The sequence below is a fragment of the Panicum hallii genome, chromosome 1, assembly GCF_002211085.1.
Source record: "Panicum hallii strain FIL2 chromosome 1, PHallii_v3.1, whole genome shotgun sequence".
In the NCBI taxonomy this organism is placed as follows: domain Eukaryota; kingdom Viridiplantae; phylum Streptophyta; class Magnoliopsida; order Poales; family Poaceae; genus Panicum; species Panicum hallii.
In genome coordinates this window covers 49834250-49847702 of record NC_038042.1, presented here as the reverse complement: position 1 = coordinate 49847702, position 13453 = coordinate 49834250, and the positions used below count along the sequence as shown (strand labels likewise).

Here is a 13453-nt window from a genome sequence, read left to right as displayed (position 1 = left end):
ATTGAATCCAATATGCCGTTGACCAGTTGATATTTCTACGTGCCTATATTTATATTACACTCAGTTAACATTTTTAATTAATACAAAAATATTGGTTATCTAATAATTATAATCATTGTCTTGTTATCCTAATAGAGTAATTCTGAAAAAAATCAATTCTCCCATAAACTATATAACCATTGACATATGCTCATGATGATCTAGAAAGAAAAAGAAAGATTGACCGCACAAGATCATCACGAAATCTATCCATGGCCCGATTCTTAGATTCCGTAGTTGATGTATCTCCTGCATAACCAAGATGTCCTATATATCTTGTCGTATAGTGGGCACATAATTAGGATCCTGGTCATATCTATGAAAATTTTTATCTTGTGCATTGTTCTCACAAATGAAGTTACTAAGGCACATGGTTACGACAATCATAATCTTTTGCTTATTTAATGGGAAACTTGGCATTTTAAGAAGTATTCTCCACTTTATTTTTAACACACCAAAGGCGTGCGCTACCGTATTTCGAATAAGCAAATAATTAAAGTGTTCATTTTCACCACTTGGAGCAGGACCCCTCCTCCAATCTGGCACATGATATTTTGCACCCTTATATGGTGCCAAGTATGCAGGTCTGTTTGGATATCTCGCATCAACAGCATAATATTTTTTTTCTAAAATCACATGCAAACTTATATAAGCTACATGCAAAATTTTTCCATATACAGACTTGTTCACAAAAGTAAGAATATATGAACATACCTGCAGGGGGGTGGGGAAACTTGTCCTTATCATGCCTTAGTGCATGAAACAACATATTAGTGTCATGCATATGTGAATCGCAAATCAAAATCAACAACAGCAAGAACATTTTGTGTCAGCTTTGCTACTTTGGCCAATGTATCTGATAAGGTCATATGGAGGTGGTGTAGCCGCAATGTGAGTATCGTCCAGTGCTCCAATGCAATCTTTAAAATATGGTATCATCCTACGATCATTAGCAATCCTTGGATGTGTAGTACGAAAATTAGGATCAATTGGCCTGATATAGTTCTCACACGTACCCACCACAATAATCAAGACTTTCTCAAATTTTCTACTAATGGTGGACATACCATGCCCATATATAAAAAGAAATATAGCAAGGGATTTTATAGAACTCATATGCTAAGATGACTGGAGACCATAGGTGCTCACGAGCAGATCATGTAGCTGGTAAAATAGTTATGAATCCATCCTAAACAACTTGTAGCTTCGTCCAGTGTTAAATCTTTCCCGTGTCCAACTAAAGCCACTCTGTCGTGGAATTATAGGATCATTCTTGCCATGATATGTCATGTAATATTTAGAAGCAACGAGAGCAGTAGTAAACAGATTATTCTGAGCAGTCCTCATCAATGCCATAGTTTTCATAGTCCAATCCTCATCAGAACCACTATCATCAGTCTTAAGAGAAGAAGAATCAAATCTGTACATGAGATAAACAACACTCATTAAAATAATATCATTATTACAATCTTACAGGATATGTTCATGAAATACTCACAGAGTCGAAATTAATACTACATGCTAAAAAAAATATTCCAATTGCAAGTATACAGTGGTGATGCTACAAGCATCCTGCCAAGATAAATAGGATGCTTTCTACTTAGTCACATCATTTCTTGTCATCCACTCATGCTTCTTTGTCAACCATTCAAATCTCTCCTCGGAAGTGTCCAACGTCATAAACATCACTCTTTCAGCCTTTTGGTAAAAGCAAGAGATGCTATGCAATGCTCATTGGTCGATGGAACAGCATCACATTCCTTCACAAAAGCATAACATTCTTTATGGAGCAACCAGAATTATCCTCCCTTCTTGCAATGGACTCACAAGATGCAGTTGTTCTCTCATTTATCTCCACAATCTTGCCCATCTGTTCATAAAACCAATGACCAGTACTTGTCTTCAGCTTCTTCTCTTTGGTGTTGTTAGCCCTTCTACCTCTCTTCCCCCTCCCACTTATGGGTGTTACCTCCTCTAACTCACTATCATTTTTTTCATTGAAGGGTTCATCTTCGCCATCAACAGGAATGGGAGATTGTGGCGGGCTGGGTTGGGAAGATGCTACACCACTAGAAATACACCAATGATCATCACCAGTGTTACGAAGATCTTCAAACATAATTTCCAATGGTTCCTCATTCTGGATGCCTCTGTTCTTGAATCTGGTGCACCTCTTTATTTTCTGTAATGCAACAAATAATTTTGAGTCACTTAACAAAGCATGATAGTGGACAAACAACTAATTTTAAGTCTCGTACCTGTGCTGTTTCCTTCCACCAAATCTCTGTCATGAAAGTATCCTTCCCTGATGCACTCCATCCTAAACCAGTCTGCTTAGTCAGTTGCTTCCAAATACCATAATCACTTTTCAACTTATCCCATTTATTCTTAAACTATTTTCTAGTATACACAAGCCCAGTCCTATCCTGAAATCTTCTTATCATATTCAGGTACCTGATCTTATTCAAATGAGTGGTCGAACGATTTTCTTTTTACACTTCGTCTGCAAAAAGCTCACAGGCTATTCTAGTGTTCTCATCACACCAATGAGCTTCTCTGCTGCCAACAATATTAGTACCATAAGTACAAAACATCAAGTAGCTGCACATTTCATTTCAACTCAGGTATATCGCCCATTCCATTTTAAATCAACTATGCTAGACATTCGATTTTAAATCAAGTATGCTAGACACTGCAATATTATCCAGGAATTTGGAAGCAAGAGAAGTATTTTTTACATTGGATCGGTAAGGTCAACATCCACGCTTGCAGGGGCAGCACAAGCCGGCGCCTGCGGCCTAGGAGCGCGCCCCCGCGTCCCCCTCCTCGGCGAGCAGCGGCTCCTTGAACTGCAACAGTTTTTTCGGCCTGTTCTTCTCCTACCGTAGTGTGGTTCCCGATGGATGTCGAAGCCGGCGCCGTTTGTGCTGCTAGCACGCTAGCAAGCCACTCTGTCGCGCCTAGCCCCACCGCCGTGCCTTGCCAAGCCCGGCAGCCACGCCCTGCCCCGCCGCGCCCAGCCCCGGCGCCGCGCCTTGACTCGCCGCCGCGCCCTGCTAGGCCACCGCTCCAAGCCCGGCGGCCGTGCCCAGCCTAGCGGCTGCGCCTCCAACGCCTGCATCAGCCTCCTCTTGAATGGATCCGTCGATTTCGCCGCTTGGAGTGGCTCCCTACGCGCCGAAGCCGCCGGCCACCGGAGGGGATTCATGCCGCCGCCGCTGCTAGGTTTTGGTGAGAGAGAGAGAGAGAGAGTTGTCGTGGCCACTGCCCCGCCCCACCCCGATGCTCCAGCCCTCCGCACCCGCCCTCCGCCGCGCCTCGGCCGCGCGCTCCGGCCCGCGCCCCGCCCTGGCCGCCGCCCTCCTCTCGCTGCTATGCCACGGGAACCCGGGGGCACGGTTGGCAAAGGGTAAGGCGGAGCCGGATGGAGCTACGTTTTTTTGGCTCCACCTGCTCCAAAGTGCTCCAGAGAGCGTTTTTTCTGGGGCCCTGGAGCTGGAGCCGATGATACACACCCTGTTTGGCAGGGCTGCGGGTAGAGCCGGTTTTGGAGCCGCTCGTGGAGCCACGCTCCTGGCCGCTGGACCGTGGCGTCACGGGGATAGACCGGCCAGCTGGGCCAAGCGGGCGGGCCGCTGCGAAACGCGAAACGAGAGGCGGAGGCAGGCCGCCGGGTGGTAGTGGGGGGCGCGCGCCACGTACTCGTGCTCATCGCCGCCGCCTCCTCCCACCCCCGGGTCCTGGCCTGGCGTAGTGGCGTGCCCATACGCAGCCACCCCGTCCCCACACGCGCCGGCGCGGGCGGCCACGGTGGCCTCCTCACCGCCCCCTTGTTCCGGATCACGGCGCGCCCGGGCCGCGGACGCCCGGTTGTGCGATCTCTCTCTTTCTTCGCGGACCATCGGAGGAGCGTGACCAGCGGTGGTGGTGGCGGCTCGTGCCGCGGTGGCCCCGGCTCCGCTCTTTTGAGGGCTGTCATCGTGCGCGTTTCGGCCTTTTGCTCGGGTTGATGATTCAAAAGGTGGGTCCCGTCTCCGGAGATGCAACTCCGGCAGCGACAATCATGGGCCATCTGGGTCGACTCCCGTGTCCGATCAAAGGCATAGCTGTAAGATTCCTCGCGAGCAATGATCATGAAACCTGACCAGAGTTGCGGTTTTTTTTTCTTTGAGAGTGGCGTTGCAGTTGATATAAACCAATGGGGGTTTCAGCCTACGACTCTGGTTTACACAAAACATGGCCTTCAGTGATCTTCTCACTGAAAAACCTTAAACCTGATGGTTTGAGCTTTCAATTTAGGGGGCCGACTGTCAGCTTGCCTCTCGTGGGTCTCTTTCGCTCTGTGACATGGTAATAGCGACCCCTGAACTTACCATTTAAGATTGTGACTGAATGAGATGTCGCAGACTTACAGCACCTAGTGATCAATACCACGTCAGATCTCACACGGACACACCACCGTAATTTGGACAAACGACACGCTTTCCTGATAGGTACAGAGTCGTTCGTACACATTCAACTACCAGGACAGATGATTTATTGGTGCCTGAAGATTTGGAGAGAGGCTTGATAGCCACACCCAAGGCTACAATTACAGTCAACATCAGGAGGCAATTCAGGTCGATGGACCACCTCATTCATCTTTATTTTACAACAACCACATTAGTGGTACAACACTTGCATGTAACCATAACCACCAAACGAGAAGAATGCTGTTCTACAGGGACGGAGTTGCAGTGGCGGGGGCACTGGCACGGCCAGTTGCTCCAGCCTCCGTCAGCAGAGGCACCAGCTTCCCGCCGTTGTGCATTGCCATGGTAGCTGCTCAGGAGGTGTTAATACCGGAGTTAAAAACAAATTTCAGATGCAAATGAGCAAGATTCATTCAGGCTAAAACGCGGTGCACGGACAAGGAAAAAACAGTCAGGCAGCAGCAACAGAACTTCAGAAGGCAACGACTCACCATCACAGCCACCGATACGCTCCCCTTTAACGAAGACATTTGGAACGGTTCTCTGCCCAGTCCATTCAGCGAGAGCTGACTGCAAATCAGATCCATCACCTTCACAAACGTGATGGAAACAAATAGTTCAGCAAAGGATTCTCATAGAATGCATAATTATGTCATCTAGGGAGTACATGGGACATGTTAAGATCGCTCATGTAATGTGCACTGTGCGAAACAGACACACGATGTGCATTGGTGTTAAATGATATAATTGTGCTTCATTGAAGGAGCATTTTTTTTAGTGTCATATTATGATAAATCAATCTGATAAAAGGTACTGCAACGATGCTAGAGAGATGACTTTTCAAACATGGTTTGCAGAAGTGCTGAAGTATGCTCTAATTTGATTGTCCCAATGATTATATATACTCATCAATTTGCAGCCACTTTCAGCATCGCAGTTTGATTAAAACTAGTTTTTGCAGTGAATGATATAACAAGAATCAGATAATATATAAAATATTTGCAGCTCTTGTTTGAACTTCAACCAGATCTTTCAGTTGATAGGTGAGCTGATAACTATATAAATAAAATTGGTTTCTACTTTCTAGAACCATCATTATTCAATATCGTAAAAGTTACCCTTCTTTAATTGGTTCACTTTCTTGACTATTAAGATTTAATAATCAGACTGGTGCTTGTAAATTAGAATAGAGATAACTGGCTAAAATTTTTAAACATTCGTCTGCCTAATTGCAAACCATACAAAATAAAAGTACACTAAAATCAAACCACTCACTTTCCACATCCAATTCAACAGCCTTGTAATTCGCCCCCAGCTGTGCTAGCAGTTGCTTTACTCGGGTGCAGAAAGGACAGTAAGTTTTGCTGTGGCCATCCAAATTGAAATAGCAGGAAATGTCAAATCATGAAATTGAAGTAAACATATCGAACCTTATTAACTTTTGAGAGTAACAACAGAATCGTTTGAATGCTTATGAATGGATAGTAAAAGGAGTAATCATATTTCAGACTCTTATTGTTCAAAAAAAATTATTTCAGACTCTTATTTGATCACTTGTGAATTTTGATTGGCATGAACAAGAACATGGCAAACCATGTGTAGCAGCATACCGTTAAATCACTGGTAAAAATAATGGAGGGAAAGAACGAATCCTGATAAGAAAACACTGGTCCCTCTCTAGTTCCAACCATTTCCAACGGTCTGATGGGATGTGGGAATTTCAATTCAAAATCATCGAGAGAACTGTGGTTGATAGATAAACTTTCTGTAGTTTCAGGTCACCCTTTGGCACAAAAGCAGGAAACTAATACGGCCGAGACAGAGGAATAAACGGTTTGGCAAGGGATATGGCGTGCACAATCTCTTCAATTTCCAGCCTCGCTAAATCCAGCTCACGTTTTCACTCGGGTAGTAGGAAAGCAAAGAGTAGACGGGAGAGACCTGAAGATGACGACGGGGGAGGAGGCGACGATCTCCTTGGCCTTCTCGAGCGCCATGGGCGGCTTGCTTGTTCCTCCCGGTCCCGGGCTCGTCGCTGGACGGGTCGAGGTCGCGAGGAAGAAGACGCTGTGCGTGTGAACTTCAGAGAACTGCACGGCTACGTGATTTCCGAGCCCACCCCGCCCGTCCGGTTTATATATGCAGATTTGTCGTGGGGGCCGGACGAAACGAGAGATTCTTTGTGCGCCGCCGCTGCCCGCGTCGCCGGCCTCGCCGTGCACGCTAAGCCAGGAGCGCACCCACGCACGAGATGACGGTGCGCCGGTCAGTTGGTCACAGGTGACCGGACCATCTGTGGGCGGCTGATTGAACACATGGGCAGACCAGAGCAGGGCTACTTTTGCCTTCGGGTCCTTTGCCGGTCGCAGCTGCCCCTCTTGTGCAAAGCGAAGTCAAAAAATAGTACCAGCAGATTTTTGACACGGACTTCCGCTCGGCATTCGTTCGTTTCATTTGTACGGCGACTTGATGCGGCGCTTTTGAACGACGGGATGAGAAGATCAGACCGGAGCCTTTCAACGTTTGGGGCAGGCTGGGCGAAAGGAAGAAGCCAGCAGCCCAACCCAATAATTTGCCATTAGGCCCATCAATTTCATGAAGTCCGTAATGCATATCCACAAGTGGGGCCAAGCCAAGATTGTGCCAAGGTCAGCGGGTCAATTTCTTTTTCTGAGCAGATCCTCTTTCATAGTCAGGTTGCATTGCTGCCGTTGGAAGGAAGCTTTATGTAACACTACTTGTTCTACTACGATAAAATGGTTTATTATTACTACCCACTCAAATTAAACAAGTTTATCTGCTACAAACCAGAGGCTAATTGCTCCTACGGTTTGAATGCTGCTCTGTTCAGATGGCACATGTTGCTCTGTTCAGTTGTAATTCCTTCACCATTTGTTTGTTTTGCGAATTTCGTTTAACCAACCGCAATTAAAATTCAGATCTGTCGACTGAGTTGCAAATTCCAAGACCAGATCTCAGTTCTGGTTTCGAATAATTCAAAAACTGTAGTTCCTCGACGTCCAATCGCATCACAAGATTCCGCGCCGGATAGCGAGAGGAACAATCCCTTTTGCTTCACATTCTTGGCACTGCCCACGAACCATACGGGCTCACAGGCACAACGAAATCAAGAGAAGCCAGACACTAGAAAACACCGCGATCTGGTACACCAAAACACTACAAAACCACGAGATGGATGATTGCAAAACAACTCAGTCCCTTAGATGTTCTTTGACCATGCGATCATCTCCGCAGGAGTCATTACAGGTCTGTAGGACTCATCACGGTTGTCAGCATGAACAAAAAAAAACCCAAAAAACAAATCGCACGCTAGGTTGAAGGGGAAAACTAGGAAGATTAGTGATGGGAAGCGGCGGTGATTCATGTATGTAAGAGTCGCGGTGTGCCCTCGGCGCCGGAAACATCCGAGGGCTAGAGGAAGGCGAGCTCAGGATACAACAGGGTGATGTTGCTTCAAGGGAACGAGTCTACTGGGAACCGATCGGTACGAGACCGATCATCCCAGCGACCAGATGACGAAGCACAGGAGAGCCGCAAGTTCGAAAGGAAATCAAATCAAAACGAGAGAAACTAACAGAGTACAGAATCCATGTCCAATCTAATGCGAGAGGAGGAGAGCGCCCGATAGAAGAAGACGGCGGCGGCGATGTTGGCCAGAAGGAGAGGGGAGGGCAATTTATAGCCGCGAAGGAGTGTACCCGGCGGTTTGTGGAGGTCTGCGTCTCAAACCCTAACGGGCTGAAGGTAGGTTAATGGGCTCTCGGGTTCGGCCTGTGAGCCTCCGACGCAAATTTGGTGTTCTTTCTTTGAGTTCAGATTTTCTTTCTTTCGGCCTGTGGGCCTCCTACGCAAATTCCGGAAATATGTACAACTGGAGTATTCTGACACGATAATAAACAGAGAAAGTGCAAGCAGCATATGTATATATACGTATATATGTGTTTCTACGTTAAACTTTATACGTATTCATTCGTGCAGTTTGACATTCACATCTGATGCCACTGTGGCCTTAGCCCTCGGAAATCATGATTCCACCCTCAACGGTACGGGCGGTATCGTAACGCTCTTTTAAAAATCCAATTTGATCTTTATATATTTTTAGATTAAAATTATATAAAATTAGAACTCGCTTTTAAATTATCTAGATTAAAATTTAAGACCCTTTACTACCCCTACCCCTACTCAACGGTAGTCAACTAGTCATGTAGCATAGCATAGCTTCAATCTTTACTTCGGAAGTGAAAATCAAAATCGAAGAGTGTGTATGGGTACATGACTACATGTACATTGGAAGACCAGAAAATCTCGACACGATTTATGCTGCGGCATGAAGTTTGCCATTACAAGAAAGCTATCTGAACAGTCTACATGCTACAGAGCTCGAAACATCGGCACTTCACAGGAAAACATAACCGCAAAGCTGGACTGTGCTCTTGTAGAACGTAAGCATTCACTAAAGCAACTGCATAAGATCAGCTCTTGTTTTCAGTAGATTCAGCTGTAGTCGAGGATGCTGTGGACGCCGTGAGGTCCCTGGCGCATTGTGACACATATGGCTTCAGCTGCAGTATTTACATAGCAAATTTGTTACTCTTAAGTGAGTAGATGAAGGAAATGGTTACAGTTTCTCTTGGTAAAATAACACCAGACGTGCTACACTGCTACGCTCTGCCTTTGCAACAATGGTTAAGTCACTTTTGCAATGGTACTATACTACTATATTTCTGAACATCAAGTAACTGTATCTCATTCTCAATGAATTAAGGCATGGACGGCATCTCCATCATACTTAACTGATTAACATAAAGCATGAATAAACTAAAATTTTGAATCTCTATTCCGTTCTTGTGCTGAGTTTTTGTTTTTTGTTTCTTTAGCTTTCTACCACTTATTTTTCATACGTCCAAAATTTTTCACCTATATTGGACCACCTCCATGTTTCTTAGTTCTACAAAATTTCATCATGTAACATGTGGAGTGAAGAGGACAATTTGACACTTGATATCTAGCCAGAATCTGCTATTAAGTCTGTGAAACGTGAACCAAAAAATACAACTTTTTCCCCATTACCTTGAAATCAGTCAAATCAGGGACTACAAATCTTGGCAACTTCTCATCAACGATCACATATCCACCTGAAAAAGTACATGAACCTTTTCAGCAAATGTCCAAAAACATACACAACTAAAAAAGTTTCAATCTCATGAAAGAGATAGGAAGGAGAGGAACAAAGACTTTTGCAACTTGTTTTATACAAATAGATGGATTATCATGCAGTAGCATTAAAGTGAACGGGAATGTATCAAGAATGTAGTCGGAGAAAAAGCCTGCTGACAGGAGCTGTACATGTGACACAAAATCGAACCACTGTCATAGATAGGAACTTGTACATGATTCAAGCCTCAGAGGCTCAGACAAGTATTACCCACTAAATGCTATAAACAAAGGAGGCAGAAGGAACAATCAAGCTTTACTTGTGGAGGAAGAATGGACTCAGAAAATGTAATTTTAATAATAAAGAAAAAAACTTTGTTCCCTCCACCCCTTGTAATAAGATTATACCTATAATTCGCTTGATTAAAACAAAGTTTCAGCTGACATCAATATGTAGTTTTAAGCCTTAAAATCTAGTGCGTAGGTATGTCAGCTAACATGTATCCATGAGGACCATGACTCAAACCTTAAAGTTCCTTATGCTGCATGATTTTGTAATTCAGAATGAACATGCATGCATGAATTGTTGCGGTTCTATTTCTCAGTGTGGTACATCCCAAAATTGTCATAATATGAAGTTGTTGAATTTTACACCACATTACTAGTTATTCTTTCTGTCGTATTTCAGGCAGTACATAATAATATTAAAGATGTTCTGTGTTCAGTGGCATTATTTTCTACAATATAGGGAGATGCGCAAAACCTGATAAATTCACAGTAAATTTTTAATCTGAGTATACCAAAGGAGTTGACAGGTTAAACCCAAGCTTGTGTTTTTTTTAAAAAAAATGGAATGCATATAGTGTTCACTACTTATAAAATTCCATGGTCTCCTAAGTTAGGAACATTGTGTTAGTTGCTAGCAAAAACTGCACTTCCTTCACTTGCAAACGGTTGACTGAGAACAGAACTCCTTTCAAAGATATGCAGTGATGAAAACATCCAAACGGGGTAAACACTTTGGAATCAGTTACCATTCCAAGTTTCATCCACGGTTAGTTTGGTTCGTAATCATAAAAATCTAGCATTCCACTGCCGTAATCATTACCATTTTGTAAACTACGGAGAAACATAAATTGCAGAGCGAGGGCGACAAGGAACTGGAAAAAGCTAGATCCCCACCGATTGGTTGTGCTGTTACCTTTGCGGGTGTGGAACCCCGTGGGCTTGCAGTTTTTGCCCTTGTAGTAATCCCGGGGCGCCCGTTTGGAGGAGAGGATGTCGAGCGAAGAAGCCCGCTTCCGCCGCATCGCCCGCCCGAGCGAACTCACGATGAGCCCCAGCGGCATCCTTCAGCGCTGCCTGTGCCAGCCAACAGCCCTTTTCTCCCGCTGGTTTGGACCAAAAGGAAATGAGCACCAAACGGCGGGAATCGCGGTCGGCGAGGGTGGCTCCGGAGCGTACGGGATGATGAACGATGGAGGCGGAGGCGGAGGCGGAGGCCGGAGGCCGGAGGCGGCGGTGGTAGGGCTTGGACTTTGGAGCTGGAGATTCGTGGGTCGTGTTTAGGCTGGCCCGCCGAATTGGTTCAGCCCATTCTCCTTTCGAAGACCGAATGAAACTTGGGTGTTTGCTGCAGCCTGCAGGACCTGTGTTTTCTTTGTTTTTCTTCCTTCTTTCCGGATTCCTGTTCTGTACGATGTATGTGCTACTTTTGTTTTAATGCAGACCACCCCATCTAGAGAGAGAGAGTACCGGACAGAAAGATTAACAAATGCGTGAAGACTAGGGGCTGTTTGGTTTCATGACCAACGTGCCATAGGTTGCCATAATTTTTCTTGCCACACTTGCCTAAAGTTAGTCGCTCGAATTCTTCGCCACACTTTACTATGCCTAAGAGCATATTGCCACACAAGTCATTAACAAGTGGGACCAAAATAACAGCAGAAGAATCTTACCACAACTGTGGTTGCACACCAAATAGGTACCTAAGTTGGTCAAACCTGCCCAACTTTAGGCGTGGCAGACTGTGGCAAGTTAGGTAGGAAACCAAACAGCCCCTTAGTATCAGAATATTCAGGTTAGGAAGCTTGTCTTATATGCTTAAGATATTTGGATTAGAATATGCGGCTTGTGTATTTATTTATTAGTTTTTATCCTTTTGTGATTAGTGTTTTATACGCTCAGGAGCTGATTAGTTTTATATATATTGCAGGATCGTTTTAGGTTGGCGAAACCAACGGGACAGCCGGTGTGCTATGTGGTTGTGAAGTTCTACTCGGTACTCACCATATTTATCGCAAGTCTGCATTTAATAAGCAATCTCCTATCCTTAGTTATCTACGGTCATGACTATGCAGTCTAAAAACCTGTCGTCTCCCCAGGCAGATTCACCCCGAAGAGAACACTTCTCTACGACAACGACGTTCTCTCAAACCGCCAAACACGGCTTTAAACGAGAACTACCAAAGAGATCTCTCCTATAGGATCCTTGGCACAGAGACTTAGAACGCACAACTAGACCAGCAGATATAGGAAAATTAAAAGAAAACTACTTTATTAAAACAAACATGCTTACATATGGTTGAACCCCCAAACTCTTAAAAGAGGGAAAAATATTACCTTACACTAGCTTTATTACAACGAACTTGGTGACTATGGGATTTTATTAGTTTTAGGAACTCTCGTAGGAACTTCACTCTTGGAGGATCTGGCTACTCCTTTCGATACCTCCGTTGTGTGAAGCATGTCCTTGTATACTGCTGCGGAGAGTGCTGAGATCTTCGCTGCTCTTATCCTCTTTGCTGAGCTTATCGTTTTGAGGCATGGCGCTAACTTCCTCCGTATGGCGCTAAATTTTGCATGGCGGTAACTTCATCTGTATGGCTTGATGTTGCTTAGCTTGCATTCTTTCTTGGCACAAGTACCCATGTAGACTCTTCAGGACGCCATGACATGCTGAGTGAGTGCATGTAAGGCTTGTGGGGAAGTTTGTGGACACCTTTAATTCGTTCATAATTTGTTCTTTTATTTATTTTTTATATTGTGGGGAAGTTTGTTCAAACATATCTATGATCTTCCAATCTATATATTCACTATCTAGAGGGTCTATTCCTTTTTGCAGAGTTTGTTTATAAGTTGGTCCGGACGGATCTTCTTGGCCTGTATTTATTATGAATGTTCTTTGTTGTATTCGTTTTGTCTTTGCTAATTTGAAATTTTGGATATATTCTTTGGTAGCTGGTTCTATATAACAATTTATTCCCAATATAGATCTTGCTTTAGTCAAGGCTTCATCAATGTTATTGTATTTTTTCTATGACATTCCCACTTGGGTCATATTTGCTTCTATTTTTGGGATATTATTTCTTCAAAGGTTTTATATAAACCAGACTGTTTTTCATCATAAACTACATATATTGGTTTATGTTTAGGAGCTTTTGTAAGATTTGGGGTTGGTAGGATTTTGTTGATATGGTGGAAGTATTTGGCAAGGCTATTTAGTATTGATAACATGTAGCTTTTTTTCTCTTTTATTGTTGTATTGGAACCAGAAATTATCTAAAATACATTCTTGCACTTCATCCAAGATTATATGATCTCTTGGCTTGAATTTGTATGAGTTTGGTGGAAATACTTTGAGCTTGTTGTCTTGTCCAAAAGCAAATATTTCGATACCGCTGAAAGTGACGCTTTTCTTCATCATTTCTGCAAAAAAGATGAGCGTGAAAGGAGATCAGGTAATTTATTCTCCTTTTCTTTAATAT

At 44.0% G+C, this 13453-nt stretch overlaps 2 protein-coding genes and 2 non-coding genes across 4 annotated transcripts; all 4 read right to left on the bottom strand.

Moving 5' to 3' along the window:
• Positions 1–4526: 4526 nt before the first annotated feature.
• Positions 4527–6825, bottom strand: LOC112893498 (glutaredoxin-C4, chloroplastic-like). The gene is made up of 4 exons (XM_025960902.1): positions 6453–6825; positions 5787–5875; positions 5003–5101; positions 4527–4860 (listed from the first exon to the last, which is right to left on the bottom strand). Exons 1-4 carry the CDS (start codon positions 6506–6508, stop codon positions 4757–4759), a joined length of 348 nt encoding a protein of 115 aa, XP_025816687.1. The 5' UTR covers positions 6509–6825; the 3' UTR covers positions 4527–4756.
• Positions 6826–7512: 687 nt separating this feature from the next.
• LOC112879160 lies at positions 7513–7652 on the bottom strand. The gene has a single exon (XR_003225985.1). It is a non-coding gene; the product is annotated as a small nucleolar RNA snoR136 (small nucleolar RNA).
• A 65-nt stretch (positions 7653–7717) lies between these two features.
• Positions 7718–7803, bottom strand: LOC112879181. Its single transcript, XR_003226004.1, has one exon. It is a non-coding gene; the product is annotated as a small nucleolar RNA SNORD25 (small nucleolar RNA).
• A 934-nt stretch (positions 7804–8737) lies between these two features.
• LOC112879006 (39S ribosomal protein L41-A, mitochondrial-like) lies at positions 8738–11271 on the bottom strand. The gene is made up of 3 exons (XM_025943323.1): positions 10888–11271; positions 9603–9667; positions 8738–9094 (listed from the first exon to the last, which is right to left on the bottom strand). Exons 1-3 carry the CDS (start codon positions 11033–11035, stop codon positions 9005–9007), a joined length of 303 nt encoding a protein of 100 aa, XP_025799108.1. The 5' UTR covers positions 11036–11271; the 3' UTR covers positions 8738–9004.
• Positions 11272–13453: the final 2182 nt, after the last annotated feature.

Excerpts from the sequence above, each read along its gene's own strand:
- LOC112893498 (XM_025960902.1), bottom strand. The coding sequence starts at position 6,508 with ATGGCGCTCGAGAAGGCCAAGGAGATCGTCGCCTCCTCCCCCGTCGTC. Across the intron at positions 5,876-6,452 it reads TCCCCCGTCGTCATCTTCAG|CAAAACTTACTGTCCTTTCT; the intron begins GTCTCTCCCGTC and ends GGATGGCCACAG. Across the intron at positions 4,861-5,002 it reads GCGTATCGGTGGCTGTGATG|CTACCATGGCAATGCACAAC; the intron begins GTGAGTCGTTGC and ends CCTCCTGAGCAG.
- LOC112879006 (XM_025943323.1), bottom strand. The coding sequence starts at position 11,035 with ATGCCGCTGGGGCTCATCGTGAGTTCGCTCGGGCGGGCGATGCGGCGG. Across the intron at positions 9,668-10,887 it reads GGGGTTCCACACCCGCAAAG|GTGGATATGTGATCGTTGAT; the intron begins GTAACAGCACAA and ends GTACTTTTTCAG. Across the intron at positions 9,095-9,602 it reads CTGATTTGACTGATTTCAAG|CTGAAGCCATATGTGTCACA; the intron begins GTAATGGGGAAA and ends TAAATACTGCAG.